The sequence below is a fragment of the Parasteatoda tepidariorum genome, chromosome 5 (genome assembly GCF_043381705.1).
Source record: "Parasteatoda tepidariorum isolate YZ-2023 chromosome 5, CAS_Ptep_4.0, whole genome shotgun sequence".
Classification (NCBI taxonomy): Eukaryota; Metazoa; Arthropoda; class Arachnida; order Araneae; family Theridiidae; genus Parasteatoda; species Parasteatoda tepidariorum.
In genome coordinates this window covers 15,070,441-15,090,784 of record NC_092208.1, presented here as the reverse complement: position 1 = coordinate 15,090,784, position 20,344 = coordinate 15,070,441, and the positions used below count along the sequence as shown (strand labels likewise).

At 32.8% G+C, this 20,344-nt stretch overlaps 1 protein-coding gene across 2 annotated transcripts in view; it reads right to left on the bottom strand.

Annotated features, from left to right (window-relative positions):
• The window catches only part of LOC107442477 (amiloride-sensitive sodium channel subunit gamma), a 49,256-nt gene that overhangs the window by 7,951 nt on the left and 20,961 nt on the right, over nucleotides 1-20,344 (bottom strand). Inside the window, exons 6-10 of one of the 2 annotated variants that reach the window (XM_071181117.1) lie at nucleotides 16,274-16,455; nucleotides 13,599-13,697; nucleotides 8,640-8,733; nucleotides 4,423-4,504; nucleotides 656-704 (exon numbers count right to left, since the gene is read on the bottom strand). In XM_071181117.1, coding sequence (XP_071037218.1) covers nucleotides 656-704; nucleotides 4,423-4,504; nucleotides 8,640-8,733; nucleotides 13,599-13,697; nucleotides 16,274-16,455 — 506 coding nt within the window. Of the gene's footprint in view, nucleotides 1-655; nucleotides 705-4,422; nucleotides 4,505-8,639; nucleotides 8,734-10,172; nucleotides 10,255-13,203; nucleotides 13,298-13,598; nucleotides 13,698-16,273; nucleotides 16,456-20,344 lie in introns of both variants that reach the window. The other variant, XM_043047067.2, reaches the window with a different exon arrangement.

Sequence of the window (20,344 nt, the reverse complement as noted above, 5' to 3'; positions counted from 1 at the left end):
GGGCAAATGTATACTCGGCAACTGCACTTAATCTTAAACATCATTATAGGGTTGACGAACAATAGCCCTCACATCTCTAGATTAAACAGATACTTGAAATACTTAAACATCGATTACTAGGAGGCTTCCCCCCCCCTGCTCGCTGGCTCTCACCAACCCCCGGAACTGCTTTCACAGTTCATTTCGGATTACTTCGTAATCCAATGCTCGCTTTGCTCGCTCATTGGATACGTTCTTAACGTCTAGTTTTTGTATACTTTTTTGAATACTGATCATTTGAAATTGCAAACAGTTCACATATTTTTCTTAATCACACTATTCTAAATTTCAGTTGTTGAGAAAAGTAACTGTTGTAAGTTTTGTTTTTAAGTCTTTCCCACCAGAGGGCTAAGGCCATGTGTAGTAAAACAATATGAAATAGTAGTCTGCCACTGAACGCCGGGGATGTAAAGCATCGGCTTTGATGAAGATAATTTTGTATTTTTAATTCTCTGAAGGGCGCCANAAAACAATACGAAATGGAGCTGAAAAGGCCAAAATTTAAATGAATAAAGAAACAGATACATACTACGCTAATTTTTTTGCATGGAAAGGAGTCTCTATCACAAGAACTAAATAATTTTAGAAAAACTAGAGAATAATTTAGATTAATTACCCTGTTCACATACGGCTGCTGTTGAACTTTGTAAATGTATTTCCTCTCCCTATAAAATCAATAAAATTTGCATCTATTAAGAATTTTTATAAATGTTTAAAATCATTTTCATTGCTTTTAAATATAAATTTCTGCTTTTATTCAATAAAAATAATCAATAAAATGCAAAATTCTGCAACTGTAAAGTTCTGCTAGGATATGGAAGAAGTATTATGTCTTGCAAAGTTTTTTTAACCTAGGTTCAGGGCAGCGACTGTTTTTTCTAAGATGTGGAAAACGTTAAATTATTATACTTTTTTTACATTTTTAATAATTAATGTTTAGTGCTGCTAACAAAAATTTATTGAAACGAGGAATCGGCTTCTTTGCTGTCGAGTCCATGGATGAGAGTTGTTCACTTGATGCCATTAAAGGAGCTTTTGACTGCAGCTCTGGCACCTCGGAGCTTTTAGAAGGATTTCCTGAAGTGGTAGCATACCTATCCTTAAGACACTTGAAGTAAAAATTGGGAAATTCAAAGATTTGTTTTGGAGTTAGTTGGGAATCAGGGCAGTTCTTTCCGTTGATCTTGTATTCACGGGACGGATTTTCCTGCCCTTATAATGTTTTGTCCTTAGCCTGATTAATGTAGAGGTAACATCTCTAGAACAATTAAAAAAAGGCAGAATTAAAATAAATTATCGAATTTTTTTAAGATTCCATAGCATAGATTTAGGGCTCCGAAGAGTTCGTCTTTGTAAGATGTGATGAACACTAAATTATTATATTTTCCATAACCTGAGTTTAGTGTTACAAAACTTTTATTGACACACTGAGAGAAATGATACTATACGATAATAAAAAAGCTAAATGATCTCTTTTAACTTTTCATATTGCATGGTTTTAGAGTGGCAAAACATTTTGTTTGCAAATGGGAGACGTTCATTTTTTGTCCTCTCTACTCTTGATTTGGTGCTCTAAATTTGGTGTTCGTAAATCGGTGCCATTGCTGAGAAAATTCAAATTCAAATATTTACTGCATTTTGCTAATTTTTTATGGCCTGCATTCGGCGCTACAAAATATTTTCTGATCACAAACGGATATTAAACCAAATTGGTACATTTTCATCTTTTTATGTAAAGAAAAATCTTATTAATTGTCAATTATATGAAAATTTACTATCTCTTGAATCATAAGTAATAAATTTAGAGAAGCAATTTCTAAGAACACATTTCAATTATTCCAAATGTATATCTCTCAGTGGACTCTTCATAAGATACGGTTCCCACACTTTAAAAACTGGGGTGTCCGAATTTGATCTTGAACAAAATTGGGTGAAGGACCAACACCAAATCGTGCTTTGATCTACAAAAGGGTGCATGAAAGTTCTTAAAGGGTAGTAGTAAGGGTGTATGAAAAAGGGTACAAAAAAGGGTGCATGAAAGTTCTTAATCAAAGAATATACATTGGGGGAGAAGTAATGATGTAAGCCAGTCCCCCAGAATTAGGCGTGGTCCCCGCGTATAAAGGAAAAAAACATTTAGGGGCACAACAGCAGAGGTTCTTTAAACGGGTTTGGGGGAGGAGAAAAAAGTTTTCTTTTTTGTATATAGTTGGTTTGCTTTGCATTTTTACACAATTGCTAATCAGCATTGTACTATTAATTAAAATATTTCCTTGAGAGTATATTTTAATGATCCATCTTCTAGCATATTACTCTGCTAACATATTTTGGCATAGAGATCTATAACATAATCAGCTAACATATTCTGCATATATAACATATTCCATAATCTGCTAACATATTTTGGCATAGAGAGAAAGAATAAAATTGTGGTTGGTGGAAAGTAGTGTACCAACCTCTTGGCTGTCACCTTGCTTCTTATGCGCATTTCCTGGATCTTAGTTCAAATGACACCCTGCTAAATCTGAGTATGTTGCTCATCCTGTAAGTTGTTTTTCTGGTACTGCACGCCACACCGATAAGTTCTCCAAGTTAGTTACGTATCAGGGCTAAGACTATTTCTCCTTTCCATATTCTTTGTCTAAATAGCCGAATATTTGAAAAGTTTAAAACAAATTTACGCGATTTTGACTTTAGATATTTTTGCTTTCGAGGACTCCCAATGTTTGCAAGTTTTGACTCCCAATGTTTGCAAGACTTGCAAGTTTTGATTTAATCAATGGTTGTTTACTATCGATACCAAGTTGCCGAGTGTTTGCGGATGGCTTTAGAGTTTTTTTCAATCTGTGAAAATTAAAGTTCACTGTTAAAAAATATGTATTACTGTTTTTAGTTGTGTGAGAAGTATATTTACATTTTACTTTAACTTCTGTTCCATTGAGCCAGGTTCGAACTCGTCTTATTATTCTCTCGCGCTTATTTGATTGACAAACTCATTATATTTTAAGAATCAGTGTATTAATCAGAATCAGCAAATTAAATTACTAATTCTTACTTTATATTGTCTCATTAAAATAACTTTACTGATTCTCATGTGTATCATATTTTACTGTAATTATAAATTTCAGTGTTACTTAAAACTAAACTTGATGTTTGGTTACTTTACAACACGTGAAATTATATTCCAGGGGTTTCACTGCCCCAGGAACTGCCCTTAGGTTTTGGTGCAGTAAAACACTACTTTGGTAGAATAGGAAATTGTGTACGCCAATTTTTTTACAGTGCAGTAAATCATCTACACCAGCGGCTGCGGTCAGCCTGTAAAAGGATGAGATATACTTATTATTGTCATTCTACCGTAAATTACGGTATACTCGGGCTAACTAAGTGGAAGAGTCATCCCCTCAGCAGAGGACCAAAATTGTGATGGCGTCTTCTGATCATCCTCAATATCCCCAACAGTCACTGATAGCCTGTTGTGCAGCTCTAGTGTGAGTACTACTAAACAGCCAATAAAGGACTCCTACTAGTACAACGTACTACTACTAGTACTAATACTATTAATAGTAGTATACTAATACTAAAGCACTACTACTAATACAAATATATTTATATAATAACTTTCCTAGCATGACAGCGACATTTACTTTGTTACAATGCGTAATGTATTTAAAGTTTATCTCTACAAAAAGTACATCTTTCGTATACACATAACGAAATATATATGGTACTACTATTACTACTAAACTCAGTGGCGCCACAGCCCATAGAGGGCCAAAGCCTACTGTGTCCATGATCTTGACTCTTGGGTGCAGGAGCAGATGATCAGGTGGTCTGACTATACGGGTAAGGGTTTTGCAAGCCTAGGTACGTGTCCACGTCTGGAGGAAAGGATAAGAAAGGTCAGGTGGTCAGCCGAACTCGGAACCCCCAATGTTTAATTACCAAGCATGCTTGGTACCATTTTTCGACCCACTGAAAGGATGAAAGACTGAGTAAACCTTTCCCGGCCCAAGGATCGAACCCAGGACCTGTGTACGGGAGAGGGAAGCGCTACCACTCAGCCACCGAGCTTCATATATATGGCACATATATTTTTAAATTATACTCCTCTTACTCACAAAAAGCTTGATGTTTTTAATCGAATGGCTAAATATCTTATCCTTTTGTCTGCAGGGAGATTATTATCTGGTTGTATATTTCTTTTATTAAATAGTATATGGAATTTTGAATTGAAGTTAAATAAAATATTAGTCCATAACCCTAGCAATAGCCATACCAGAAGGAAGAAGTGCAATTCTTTAAAAAAATAATTGGTATTTATTTATGATCGAAAAGATAAAATATTATTTTCAAATTCAATGAATAACGAACGAAACTTACTTGCAGGCATTCTTACAAGCTGCTAAACATTCTTTTACAATATTTCCGGCTTTCTCAAGGTCACAAGACGTTTGAACCAGAGCTATAAAACGGAAAGTTTAAATTACAAAATAATATAATACTATGCCCCCATTCATTACCGGCCAGAGTAATATTTTTTCTTTCTTCTCACAAAATGTTTTTGAATGCTTATAAAATAGATTGAATACGGCTTAAAAACTAATAAATAAAATTAGTAAAAAATAACAATTGTTGGAAAAAATGAATAGGTGCATACTTTGCATAGTCTAAAGTAATTACACATTACGAAAAAATTCTAAAATAATGAGACACAAGATAATGTGCATGCATTTCACTCATATTACATCGGAAAAAAATATTTACAGTTATAATATATATTATATATTTTATATTATATATTATTTATATGAATTGAAGATACTGAAAGTTAATGTATAGAAACATAATTTTTTTAAAAGGTTTCAGGTGATTAAAATATGCTACATAATCATTATTCTTGTTTACGTATTTTTATTTTTAATTAAAAAGAATGTTCATAATTTCGAAAAAAAAACATTGTTATTAGAAAAAAGTTCTGTACCCGTGACTTCGAAAAACATATTCAGAAAGTTAAGTTCACGCATCTTTGACCAGACATTTGTTAAATAAAAAGGAAAACAAATAAATGAATGAAATAAAAACTAAAATAAAACTCGTAGTTTCATTCAATATCTGGTATTTTTGGGTTAAAATTTGTATTAAATATTATTGGTTATAATTTTTGCATGCTTCACCTGATTTGTTTTAGCTTATGTAGACTACAAGAAAGAATATGTTTTAGTTGCCTAAATATCTAAATTCAGCAGTCTAACCAGCAGTGTTAGAAAAAAAAGTATTCAAAGTGAGTGCTATTCAAGAAGTAACATTTAATGGTTCAAAGCACCATGGTGTGCTTTTGACCAATTCTTTTTATTATCCATTGGCAAAATGGGTGTTTTTTCGGGTTTGATGGCGTGCACACCTAATTTGGACGTCATCACACTTTTCAATTGTGTTCAAGAGTAATAGTAAACAGTGCACATGCGTCGTCACTGCATGCGTTGCTGTGGTGACAGCTGTTTGATATTTTTTTTTAGAATTCTTTTTTGTCTGTTAATTTTGTTATGCATTAAGTTCGTGAATTTATTTCTTAGATATGGGACCAAAAAGAATCCATAAATACCTCTTGAGTTATGAATAAAAGAGAGTTTAATAATTTGAATGATATTTCTGTTTTTATTGTTTTAATTACGAATTAGAAATTCTAACCTACAGTTCAAACTAGATAGTTTTCAATACTAATTCAGGTGAATTTATTATTATTTTTACTTTTACTAGCTCATTTTAAGGATTTTCCATAATATTAATTTAAAGTATTTATATGCTCTTTATTATAAACTGTCATGTCATAATTACTGTCATGACCGGTGGTTCAATGTTTATATTTGAAAATATATAATTGCATGAAAAGAAATTCAGCCCTTCGGACAGCAATAGCTCTGTCGTGGTGGCTTAGGTGATAGAGCGTTCGCCTCCCATTGAGATGTACCGGGTTTTAATCCCAACGACGGCTAGTCGATACGAATTGAGAACCAGGCTAGCACCGAGCACAGAGCTGATCTGAAATATCCTCAGTGATAAACAAATCATTTTTCAGAGTCTTTAATTTTTTTTGAAGTGTATAGGTTAATTTTCATTATTATAATTATAAATAAGCAAACATAACAATTATTATTAATGGACAAACGTTTAATGCATTTCATATAAATAAACAAAGTTAAAATTATTATGTTCCTCACAAAAAATAAAAACTCAAAATTGGTCGAAGGTGCAACATATTCTCTATTTTTTTAATGGATCCAATTCGGATACCGTCTTAGCTTTTCCGTTTTCTAATTTCAATTTTTTATTTCACATCTTATCATACATTGGAGAAATGTGAATCAAAACTGATATTTTTTCCATTGTAGCAATTCAATGAATTTTAATGCGAAAAGAAAAATAGTAATGAAAAAATATTAAAATACTTTAAGATCATTTTCAAAAAATTAAATTCATTCTCCAAGTTGTTTCTAAAAGTTTAATTTTTTATCGAGTTTTGTCGGATCAACAGCACGTTACAAAATATTCGCTTCAATGCAAACCAATTAAATAAGAATTCAATATTGTTTGACAATAAAGATAAAATGATATAGGTATTATTTTTTTAATAAGATATCATTTTATGTGAAATATTTTACTTTACATAACGTTATATCTTAAAATTAGCAATGAATAAAAATTCAATAAATGTGTACTATTTATAATAAAATTTCTCGGAATGCTTTTGTTTAGAACAATATTAGTTAATAGTTTCTCTCCCAATGGAATTTTAAACTGAAAAATGCTTAAAAAATTCTAAAGCATTTCGATATAAATATGTATTAAAGGATTTTTGTTTTTTTTGTTACAAAATATTGTAAACAATAATTGGAAGATATCATGAAAGACATTCTGTAGAGTTTTTTTTTTTCAATTTTGACTTCCCTATTCTTCTACTCTTTAACTAGCTGAATAGCCGTTCTTCGCTAGAAGCGAATAAATATAAAAAAATAAACAAGAATTCAGTGCTAAATAACACTTAAGTGATGCACGGAAATGAGAGACGCATACCAACACAATTAATGAAGTTAAAACAATTTCAATTTTGTATATTTCTTATTAATTGTTTCATTTCTTGTTCGCTGCACTCTATTTGATTGAGCAAAACACATTTGCGGTATTGGTCCTTGATAAAACGTTCAACCGTAAAGTGCTCGACTTCGCTTCCAGGTCGTCGGGCTACCGAAGCGGGAGTGCCATGCACTCTGCAGAGGATCAAAATTGTGATGGATTGTTTTCGGATCATTCTCAGGGATGTTTCCCAGACCGTCGCGAATAGCCCATTGTGCAGCTCTAGTGCGACGTAAATGAACTACAACTACAACAATTACGTTTTTATTAGTCCGTAGAAACAGAGCTATTTCTCCATTAATTTTGTTTTTAAGTATATACCCCATTTTTTAAATACGTTTAGCCCCTATTATCAAAATGAAGCATCATTGGCATGAATTATGGTAAGATGATTTTTTACGTTTCTCTTAAATGAATTAGTATAATTTCCATATTAATTTTTCTTTTCAATACATAACATATTTCTTTTATTTCAACTATCGTTGATTTCAATTTATTAAGTTTAAAAAAAATCGCATTTTAAAAGCATAACTACAAGCAAATCAAATGCGTGGTTTCAGATATCCAAGGACTAATCGTGAGACACAATTCTCAGTAGATCACCGAAGTAAGGAACCACTGGCCTATGGTCAGTGAGCGAAATTGATCACTTTCATCGGCTGAAGATGTTCTACCGTCAAATTCTATATTTTAAGCACAAATCGTCGGGCTACCAAAGAAGAGGAGCCTTTCTCTCAGCAAAGTATCAAAATTGTGATGGCATGTCATCGGATCATCCTCAAGTATGTTTTCTTGACCGTCGCCATTAGTCCATGGTGCCATTAGTCTAGATCAGCGTACATAGAGTCCTACTTTTACAACAATAGTCAGGCGTATTGGTTCGACAAATCTGTCTTAGGCGTAAATCGCTTTGCCATGATATGCGTCCTTCACTGCATTACTTTGGTCATTCGTGCACACTTGGCAGGGACTCTTAGTGATTGCCATACACAGCAGACATAAAACGATAAATTGCAAGTGCACAAGTAAACTCTGACACCAATTGTATGCTCTTTCATTCTCGATTTCCACTGCTGGATTAAAACAATTTTCACAATGACCATCTCTGGCGCAATTAAGTAGCAACGTGTAGAAATTTGCGCTGTCGAAATGATTTGCGTCTACTCTACAAATTTGTTTATCGTAACAACAGTTTTACCAAATTAGGCAAGGGATAAGTTTTGTAGGTGCTTGTTTTTCAATTGACTACCTCTTATATTAATAGTTTGGAACACTTTATGATTTGAGTCTTACCAAATTTTCCTTAATTACAGCAATACAGAAGAAGAAAGAGTAGTCAACCCTGAGATTTCCTTTAATCAGGATAATACTGCAGATGTAAGTTTCAAAAACTGAATACCATGGGTTATGAGCACATTCTGTACTGCAACATTTTTTAAGGAATGAAGGGTGATTTTTATACTTACTTACGCAAGTTGCTTGAAGTTGCCGCTTCATCAATGGCTTTGAGCAGTTGAAGCACTTTAAATTGTATTCATTCCAACAACTGTTGACGCACACCTTAAGATTTTAAACAGAAATGAACAACTCAAATAAAAGATGTAGAAGGTTTTAGACTGTAACAGTNTATTAATCAGAATCAGCAAATTAAATTACTAATTCTTACTTTATATTGTCTCATTAAAATAACTTTACTGATTCTCATGTGTATCATATTTTACTGTAATTATAAATTTCAGTGTTACTTAAAACTAAACTTGATGTTTGGTTACTTTACAACACGTGAAATTATATTCCAGGGGTTTCACTGCCCCAGGAACTGCCCTTAGGTTTTGGTGCAGTAAAACACTACTTTGGTAGAATAGGAAATTGTGTACGCCAATTTTTTTACAGTGCAGTAAATCATCTACACCAGCGGCTGCGGTCAGCCTGTAAAAGGATGAGATATACTTATTATTGTCATTCTACCGTAAATTACGGTATACTCGGGCTAACTAAGTGGAAGAGTCATCCCCTCAGCAGAGGACCAAAATTGTGATGGCGTCTTCTGATCATCCTCAATATCCTCAACAGTCACTGATAGCCTGTTGTGCAGCTCTAGTGTGAGTACTACTAATCAGCCACTAAAGGACTATTACTAGTACAACGTACTACTACTAGTACTAATACTATTAATAGTAGTATACTAATACTAAAGCACTACTACTAATACAAATATATTTATATAATAACTTTCCTAGCATGACAGCGACATTTACTTTGTTACAATGCGTAATGTATTTAAAGTTTATCTCTACAAAAAGTACATCTTTCGTATACACATAACGAAATATATATGGTACTACTATTACTACTAAACTCAGTGGCGCCACAGCCCATAGAGGGCCAAAGCCTACTGTGTCCATGATCTTGACTCTTGGGTGCAGGAGCAGATGATCAGGTGGTCTGACTATACGGGTAAGGGTTTTGCAAGCCTAGGTACGTGTCCACGTCTGGAGGAAAGGATAAGAAAGGTCAGGTGGTCAGCCGAACTCGGAACCCCCAATGTTTAATTACCAAGCATGCTTGGTACCATTTTTCGACCCACTGAAAGGATGAAAGACTGAGTAAACCTTTCCCGGCCCAAGGATCGAACCCAGGACCTGTGTACGGGAGAGGGAAGCGCTACCACTCAGCCACCGAGCTTCATATATATGGCACATATATTTTTAAATTATACTCCTCTTACTCACAAAAAGCTTGATGTTTTTAATCGAATGGCTAAATATCTTATCCTTTTGTCTGCAGGGAGATTATTATCTGGTTGTATATTTCTTTTATTAAATAGTATATGGAATTTTGAATTGAAGTTAAATAAAATATTAGTCCATAACCCTAGCAATAACAATACAGAGAAGAAGAAGTGCAATTTTTAAAAGAAAAATAATTGGTATGTATCTATGATCTGAAAGATAAAATATTATTTTCCAATTCAATGAATTCTAACGAACGAAACTTACTTGCAGGCATTCTTACAGGCTGCTAAGCATTCTTTTACAATATTTCCGGCTTTCTCAAGGTCACAAGACGTTTGAACCAGAGCTATAAAAGGGAAAGTTTAAATTTCAAAATAATATAATTACTAGCCAGAGTAATATTTTTCCTTCCTTTCACGAAATGTTTTTGAATGCTTGTAAAATAGATTAAATACGGCTTAAAAACTGATAAATAAAATTGGAAAAAATGAATAGGTGCAAACTTTGCATATTCTAAAGTAATTACACATTAAGATACAATTCTAGAAACATGAGACACAAGATAATGTGCATGCATTTCACTCATATTACATCGGAAAAAAATTATTCCCATTTATATCATGTATTTTATATTTTATATTATATATTATTCATATGAATTAAAGTTATTTAAAGTTACTGTATGAAAACATAATTATTTAAAATGTTTTAGGTGATTAAAATATGCTATATTTTCATTATCCTTGTTTACGTATTTTTATTTTTAATTTAAAAGAATGCTCATAACTTCGAAATGTTAAAGAAAAACATCGCTATTAGAACAAAAGTGCAGCATCCGTGGCTTCGAAAAAGAAGTTTAGAAAGTTAAATTCACGCTTCTTTGATCTGACATTTGTTAATAAAAATGAAAGTAAATAAATGACTGAAATAAAAACTGATATAAAACACGGAGTTTCATTCAATATCAGGTATTTTTCAGTTAAAATTTATATTAAATATTATTAGTTATTATTTTAACATGCTTCCCCTAATTCGTTTTAGCTTATGTAGACTACAAGAAAGAATATGTCTTGCCAAAATATCTAAATTCAGCAGTCTAGTCTAACAAGTAGTTTTAGAGAAAAAAAAGAATTCAAAGTGATTGCTATTTAAAAAGTAATATTTAATGGTTCAAAGCCCCATGGTGTGCTTTAGACCAATTCTGTTTATTACCCATTGGCAAAATGGGTGTTGTTTCGAGTTTGATGGCGTGCACACCTTATTTGGACGTCATCACACTTTTCGACTGTGTTCAAGAGTAATAGTAAACAAAGCACATGCGTCGTCACTGCATGCGTTGCACTATGGCGACCACTGTTTGATAATTTTTTTGGAATTCTTTTCTTAACTTTTAATTTTGTTATGCATGAGTCTATTGGTGAGTCTATTTTTGAGATATGGGACCAGAAAGATTCCATAAATACTTCGTGAGTTATGAATAAAAGAAAATTTCATCATTTGAACGATATTTTTGTTTTTACTGTTTTAATTACTAATCAGAAATTCTAACCTACAGTGGATCAAACTGGATCGTTTTTAATACTAATGCAGGTGAATTTATTATTATTTTTATTTTTACTAGCTGATTTTTAAGGCTTTTCCAGAATATTAAATAAAAGTATTTATATGTTCTTTATGATAAATTAATTCATAATTACTGTGTTGTGCGGCGGTTTAATATTTATATTTGAAAATTACATAATTGCATGAAAAGAAATTCAGCCCTTCGGACGGCAATAGCACAGGCATGGTGGTTTATGTGATAGAGCGTTCGCCTCCCAATGAGGTGTACCCGGCTCGAATCCCGACGATGGCTGGTCTATACGAATTGAGAACCCATCTAGCACCGACCACATAGCTGCTGCAAAGTATCCTCAGTGGTAAACGAATCATATTTCAGAGTCTTTAGTTTTTTTTTTTTCTTTTCGGAAATGTATGATAATTTTTATTATTATTATTAACAGACAAATAATAATAATTATTATTAATAAACAAACATTTAATGCACTTCATATAAATAGAAGAAATTAAAATTATTATATTCGGCACAAAAAATAAAAACTCAAAATTAATCCATGGTGCAACATATTCTCTATTGCTTTTAAGTATAAGGCCCATTTTTTTAATACGTTTAGCCCCTATTATCAAAATGAAGCATCATTGGCATGAATTATGTTAATATGATTTTTTACGTTTCTCTTAAATGAATTAGTATCATTTCTATATTAATTTTTCTTTTCAATACATAACATATTTCTTTTATTTCAACTATCGTTGATTTAAATTTATTAAGTTATAAAAAAATCGCATTTTAAAAGCATAAATATAAGCAAATTAAATACGTGGTTTCAGATAGCTTTATCCAAGGACTAATCGTGAGACACAATTCTCAGTAGATCACCGAAGCAAGGAACCACTGGCCTATGGTCAGTGAGCGAAATAGATCACTTTCATCAGCTTACAAAGGGACTGAAGGTGGGAGGTAAGATGTTCTACCGCCAAATTCTGTATGTTACACACAAATCGTCGGGCTACCAAAGAGGAGCCTTTCTCTCATCATAATTGTGATGGCATGCCATCGGATCATCCTCAAGGATTTTTTCTTGACCGTCACCATTAGTCTAGATCAGCGTATATGGAGTACTACTTTTACAACAATCACACCAGGCGTATTGGTTCGACAAATCTGTCTTAGGCGTAAATCGTCTTGCCTGCGCCCTTCACTGCATTACTTTGGTCATTCGTGCACACTTGGCAGGGACTCTTAGTGTTTGCATTCCCAGCAGACATAAAACGATAAATTGCAAGTGTACAAGCAAACTCAGACACCAATTGTCTGCTCTTTCATTTCCTCGATTTCCACTGCTGGATGAAAACAATTTTCACAATGACCATCACTGGAGCAATTAAGTAGCAATGTGTTGACCCTTGTCTTGTCAAAATCATTTGCATCAACCCTACAAATTTGTCCATCGTAACAACAGTTTTACCAAATTAGGCAAGGGATATGTTTTATAGGTGTTTGTTTTTCAATTGACTACCTCTTATATTAATAGTTTAAAACACTTTATGATTTGAATCTAACCCAATTTTCCTTAATTACAGCAATACAGAAGAAGAAAGAGTAGTCAACCCGGGGATTTCCCTAATCAGGATAATGCTGCAGATGTAAGTTTCAAAAACTGAATACCATGGGTTATGAGCACATTCTGTTCTGCAACTTTTTTAAGAAATGAAAGGTGATTTTTATACTTACTTACGCAAGTTGCTTGAAGTTGCCTCTTCATCAGTGGCTTTGAGCAGTTGAAGCACTTTAAATTGTATTCATTCCAACAACTGTTGACGCACACCTTAAGATTTTTAACAGAAATGAACAACTCAAATAAAAGATGTAGAAGGTTTTATTACTGTAGCAGTCGAAAGAGTAAACTATATATTTAAAAACTTCTTAAAGAACTACCACAATTGAAAAAAATAGGTCTTTTGTGGGCTTCAAAAATATAATGAATGATAAATTTAGCATAATTCAATCATAAAAAAGGTATCTTGGGGGTATAGTATTAAATAAAGAGGAAAATGAGCATGTACATTTAAAACTTACAAGACTTCTAAATGATGATCATTAAGTAATAGATAATTGATAGTATGTACCTGTTGTGATCGAGGTCCAGTTCTTCCGTTTTTGATCCACTCTTCCTCGTAGTCCCTACAATCGGTTTTATATGGGAGCTTCAACAAATGATTTTCTTCCTGAAATAACAATACTTAGCTTAATCTAACCAAAAACTTAGGAATTTTGATTTGTTTTTCCCTTATTAAGTTGCAATTTTTCCGCCAAAATCAGGGGCTTATTTCAGTTCCAAATTAGACTTCCAATAATTTTAAAAAACAGATTATTATTTCTATGTTTTAAAAGAGCACTTATTTAATTACAATACTTAATTAATTCGAAAGTGTGTTTGCATGCTTGATTTAAAAGCATTCGCCTGAAATTTTGAGTAAAAGTATAAGGAAATGAAAAAAATTGGTTGCGTTAATATAAAACTGTACCTTAGTAAAATAAAATGTTAGCATTACAAAATGATTTAATAAAAATAGTGGATGTATATTAGTATTAAAACTATTTGTGAACAGTGTGCAAAAAAGGACCACCCTGAATATCTTTCTATCTAATGATCGGATCTTCGCATTCTGGGATTTTATATTAATGATTCGGAGAGAGACATCAAATATGCTTATTAATTAATGCAGACGATACTTTAAGTTACGAAATTAGAGGCAAACGCATACTTTTTCCAAAAAAACATAACCTTTTTTACGACGAGTTCAGATTTCTGAGACTTAAGATATTGTAGGGTAACCACAATCTAGGAATTATGGTCCCAATAGTTTGGCCTGGAGAGAGGCCCAAAGTTTTGAACTTTCAATGTTAATTTTACTTCTTGCGCATTTTGTCACATCTCGAAAATTTTTTTAAGTGAATTGAATAATTTTGAATACAATCATAAACTTAGTTTAGCCAAAGATAATTTTATGCAAAAAATTACTTTAACACAGAAGTATTTACTGTTTTTCGTTATTTTCGTAATTTTATTAAATGAAAGTTGACAAAACTTCGCATTGTAAGATATGCAACTTTTGCGTCATTTTTAAAGAGTGTAAGTTTGCATGGAAGCATACAAAATTTGAGCAAAAGTAGCTAAATCGTTCCAGAGAAATGACATTTTTTTTAAAATCCTATTTTTTTACCCTTCTCAAAATTCAATTTCTTAGAAACTATTTGACAAATCTTGCCCTTAAATATTGCATTCTTTCTTAAAAATGATGTAAAAAATTGCATACCTTGAAATTCAAAAATTCTTCGTATATTATTAAATAAAATTGTGTAAACTAATAAAAATATATACTGTTGTTATTGTTGACGTATGCCAGTGTAGGCAGAGGGGGTGCGATTGTTCTTGTTTTCCAGTGGCGCCATCTATGGCCAAGAATTCAAATTCTGCCACGTCACACCCGTTCATGCATCCATTCATTCATCCACAGATCGTAATTTTGACCAGAATCAGAGAACGATCGATCTCCAATCCAAGGTACTGATTTGTTATGGAAAAATGTAGGACTTTCGTGACTCGACAGATTTAACGTGCATCAGTCACTTTACTACATGGGGAGTCTTTGGCCGGTGGGGTTCGAACCCACGAACTCTCGGACATGGGCTCAGTGTCCTACCGACCAGGCTATCCCTAATACATTCTAAATGTTATATATTGCATTGAATTATCTTTGGATAAACGAATTTTATAGTTAAGTGCAAAAATTTTTCAAATCGCTTAAAAANAAAAATTATGTAAAAAATTGCATACCTTGAAATTCAAAAATTCTTCGTATATTATTAAATAAAATTGTATAAACTAATAAAAATATATACTGTTGTTGTTGTTAACGTATGCCAGTGTAGGCAGAGGGGAAGTGATTGTTCTTGTTTTCCAGTGGCGCCATCTATGGCCAAGAATTCAAATTCTGCCCGTTACACCAGTTTATAGGGCGGACCCAGTCATACATACACAGATCGTAATTTTGACCTGAATCAGAGAACGATCGATCTCCAATCCAAGGTACTGATTTGTTATGGGAAAATGTAGGACTTTTGCGACTCGACAGGGGTTCGAACCCACGAACTCTGGGACATGGACTCAGTGCCCTACCGACCAGGCTATCCCTAATACATGCTAAATGTCATATATTGCATTGAATTATCTTTGGATAAACGAATTTTATAGTTAAGTGCAAAAATTTTTCAAATCGCTTAAAAAATTCTTGAAATATGGTGAAATACATGAAAAGTAAAATTAACATTAAGGGGTCGATATCTTAGATAGCTTTCTTGACCAAACCAAAGAATATACATGGGGGGAAATAGTCTAGCTTCCATAGGCGTAATGTAAATTAGTCCCCCAAGGATGTGTGTGATCCCGGTGCATAAAGGAAAAAATAACACTTAGCAGCAGAGGTACTTGAAATGGGTTTGCACCCTCCTCTCCTCCCAACCACTACCATGGTTGTGATGAAGAAGAAAAAATTTCTTTTTATTGTTTATTGTTGGTTTGTTCTGCATTTTTACACTAATAATAAACAGTATTATATTAATTGAGATATTTCTCTGAGAATTCGTAAAATTTTGTAGAAAAAATATAGTTCCGCCTTAACGACATTGTTTCGCTAGTATGCATAGTAAATGGATCTATATTTATTTTAAGTAAAATTATATTCATAATTTCTAGTAAAAAATGGAAGATTAGAGCTAAAAGTAAAGAAATATGGCGTACCAATCGGATGTGTACTTTGTATTTCTTATTAGGCTCCAGAATAACTCCGTCAGATCCTGGATCAACAACTTCAAAAGGTGAATGAACCGAAAGGAGGGCTCCCGGCTTTGAAGCATAATCAAACACTTCTAATTCATTCACTTGTATTTGAACTTCTTCAACTGTTGTGCTTTTCCCCATGCCTAAAATTCAGTAACACTCATTGAAGTAGTATTTAACTAATATCAGCGCCATCTGGGGAAGAATTTTGAGTTAACATTCATATCTCAAAAACGGTACGTGATAGAAGGTAATTGAATTACAAACTTTTAAAGCATCGTATATTAAGTGCGGAAAGACATTTTGAGGACATTATTGCGGAAAACTGTACGATTTAAGTGCACGTTTGTTTGCTTCTGAATGTCATAACTGTGACATCATGACACTTAGAAAAAAAAGCAAGAAAGTGATCTGTTTCTTGTTTCAGTTTTGAAAATCACTAACAAAAAGTGAACAAAGGCGCTTTATAAGAGTTCTGTTTCTAGAACAACTACAAGATATTTGTTTTCGTACTAAATTCATGATGCTCCATAACTTTAAATTCTTCTTTTACTCTTTATTGCGTGACATTTTAGAAAGAAAAAAACATATTTCCAACATGTTTGCCATGTCCACGATGCTACACGTTCTTTGATGGCGCAGTAGATAAAAGATGTCGCTGACACTACTAATGCAAAGATGAGGCAACGAATATACGTAGGGCAAGAAGTTTAGCTTCCATTTACATAATGTAAACCGGTCTACCATGGTTGGGTGCAGTCCCTGTGTATTAAGAAAACAGCAACATTTAGGGGCACAGCAGCAGAGGTTCTTGAAACGGGTTTGCACCATCTTCTCCTTCTAACCAATACTGGGTTTGGGGAAGTGCACTATTGATAAACACTACTGTATTTTTGCACTATTGATAAACACTACTATATTTTTGCACTATTGATAAACACTATTGATAAACAAAATCTGCTAACACATTTTGTTATCGAAAAAAATAATAAAGAGGCAGTTAGCGGGAAGCAGCGTAGACAACTATGCGTGTAGAGTATTCCAATAACCAGTTCACAGGTGGAGTATCTTCTAACTGTCACTTTGCATTTTATGAGCATGAGCTGGATCGTAGTTTAAATGACGCTCTGCGATATCTGAATATGTTTCTCCCTCTGAAAATTGTCTTTCTTGTATAGTATACAGCACTGAGCAGTTCCCCGCGTTAGTTACGTTTTTGAAGAGCTAATCATTTTCTTCAGTCTATGTTCTTTGGATGAAGGTCGTGAGTTCAATACCAACAGGTAAAACAAGCGGCATGTATACGCTAAGTTTGCACGTTAAGTTAGTCGTGGCTCAAAGGGCTTTCGTTGGTTACTGTGAGAAAGTTTGGGTATCAGCTCAGGTACAGTCAGATCGTCTAACTAGAGTCAACATTATTTCAAATTCCTACTATGGCCAATATTTTATATTTTTATTTTATATTTATTCTATATTTTTTAATTCTATATTCTATATTTTTTAATTCTATATTCTACATTTTTTATGCTTTTATTTCCTTTCTTGGTATTTTTATTGCGATAATTAACCCCGATTTCAGAAAAAAATGTGTGAGGACAAATTACTTTTTTAATCACAAAAGGTGATCAGTCTTCACAGATTTTGCATTACACCTGTTTAACACAGTTAATCACTAATTGAAATCAAAAACAAAGCTTTCTAATTTAATATGGTATAAGGTAAATCAGTTTTTTAAAATTTGACTGACCTAGCTATTTTCCTTATTTTTAATCTGAAGTGCAAGTTCGGTTAAGTTGCAAATTACCTTTTGTTTGTTTTCTTTTATATCTTTTTTTTTATTTTTGGACACATAATTTTTCGAAAATATTTGTTGTGTTTATTTTTAAAGTACTACCTGTGTTAGCATTTAACAATTTAACAACATAGTTTTCTTAGTCACAATCGGGTATTTGTCACCTTTATTGTTTTTATTTTGAATGTATCTTGAGTGTATCCGGATACTATTCATTGTCAATTTGTGGTTTGGTCACTTTATCTTTATGTTAGATTTGACTCTCTCTCTTATAAACTTGGTCTGTTAATGGAAATACCAGAACCTTCTCCGGGTCTATCTTCATTTAAATTCAAATTTTGAAACTTTTTGGATTGATAATCAAAATTATTTGTTGCACTATTTTTGGTAACCATGTTTAAAAAAAAATTCAACTATTTGAATAGCATATTTTTTTCAAACACCATAATAAAATAAAAATTGAAATTTTACTTATGAAATCAATAATTCATATATACTGCGATATATAATGCAATAAAAAGATAGTGATTTCTTAAAATTTAATTAAAATTATAATCATACTGAATCCAAACTGAAAGGGAAAAAAATATATAACGAAAACACTAAATTTTAATATTATTATTTCAATTTAAACAAATAATATGGTAAACCATTGAATAATAATATCAATAAATAAAAACATTATCAAAATATAAGTATCAATAATCATATAATTATATTTTCAAATTTCAAGATATGAGCGTGAATTATTTTAAAACGCTCACTTTTTAAATTTCAACTGTTATATTTTTTGAGAGTAAATACCATAAAATAGAACACAACGGTGAGGCAAAAAATAAATAAAATAGAAACCTCGTTACTAATTTATGACGTTATTTTAGGACCGAGCGTTTCTAGAGGAACCGAATATCTTAACACATTAGGAATTTTAATAACCTCTTTCATAGCATCAACAGTTGAGGATATTATTAACGGATGATGAAATCCTTGAATGGTTTTGCTTTAGAACGAAAATCGTTTTTCTTTATTATTATTTTATATGATGTCATTTCCAGCAAGTTGGTAAACACATATCCGATTCCGAAAAAGACAAAGCACTTCGTTCTCATTTGTTTTTTAAGTTTCTCACATTTTGTATGATACAAACACTTTTAGAATTCAGGTAGGCTAGACACAAACCAATAAGGAGTTCGAAGCAACCAGAAAGCAGGGTAGGTGAGATTCTAAGAGAAGTCCAATCCCCAACGGTGAAGGGAATGCTGTTTAAATAATCAGTCTCGACCTTAGAGGAGTAATTTAGTAATATCTCCTCTAAGATCTCGACAGACGTTTTTCTTTGTAGCGAAGACAACGAAACCTCTTTCTTTTTATTCTTCTCAGAGTGTTCTTCCTATGGCAACTCAATTCCGCAAGTAAGTTATTAGTGCTCTCCGATTACTTTTTCTTTTTATTTATTTACTTTTAAATATTTGAAGAGAGCATTTTATTTATCCTGCTCCCTTTCATCAAACCGTTTCAATTTAATTTTATTTAATCATTTTCAAATGAATGACTGGAGAGAAAGAGACACAATTTCATCGTGCTTCAGCCTAAATGTAAAGGAAAATCTTGCAAGGAAAATTCGTGAAATGCCTCGATTTAGAGAAAAAGAGAAATCTTGGTAATTCTAATTGGTTTATTAAATAGGTCCCGCGATTCCCACTGAGTAAAGGGAAAAATATCTTACTTTTAATTAATGCATGCTTCAGCCAAAAATAGATTTAAGGACAGGATGGGAATTTAAAAGTGTGAGAAAGTGTTTCGATTAGGTTAGAATAATAAAAGAAAAGAAAGGGATTTACAGAAAAGGAAGAACATAAAAATATCAATTGAAGCTTTTTATGCTATATATATATACACAGTCCAGTCACATTAATGTGACCACCACCTACTTTCGACGTCAACGTGAAATAACCAATCACAGAGTGTAGGTGGCAGCACATTACAGTGTAGTGTATATATTGGATGTCCTAGGGCAACGAAAAGCATTTCAGTCGTTGGCGCAATGCAGAAATGTAGCGATTTATCCGACGTCCAAAAGGGCATGATTATTGGCTTTCGGGCCAAGGGTGGAAGCATTTCGGAAACGACTGATTTTGTGAACTGTTCGCGTACCGCCGTGGTAAAAGTATACCGTGCATGGCAAAATGGCACTATACAAAACAAGCGGCGTGGCACATGTGGTGCACCACGGGCCAAAG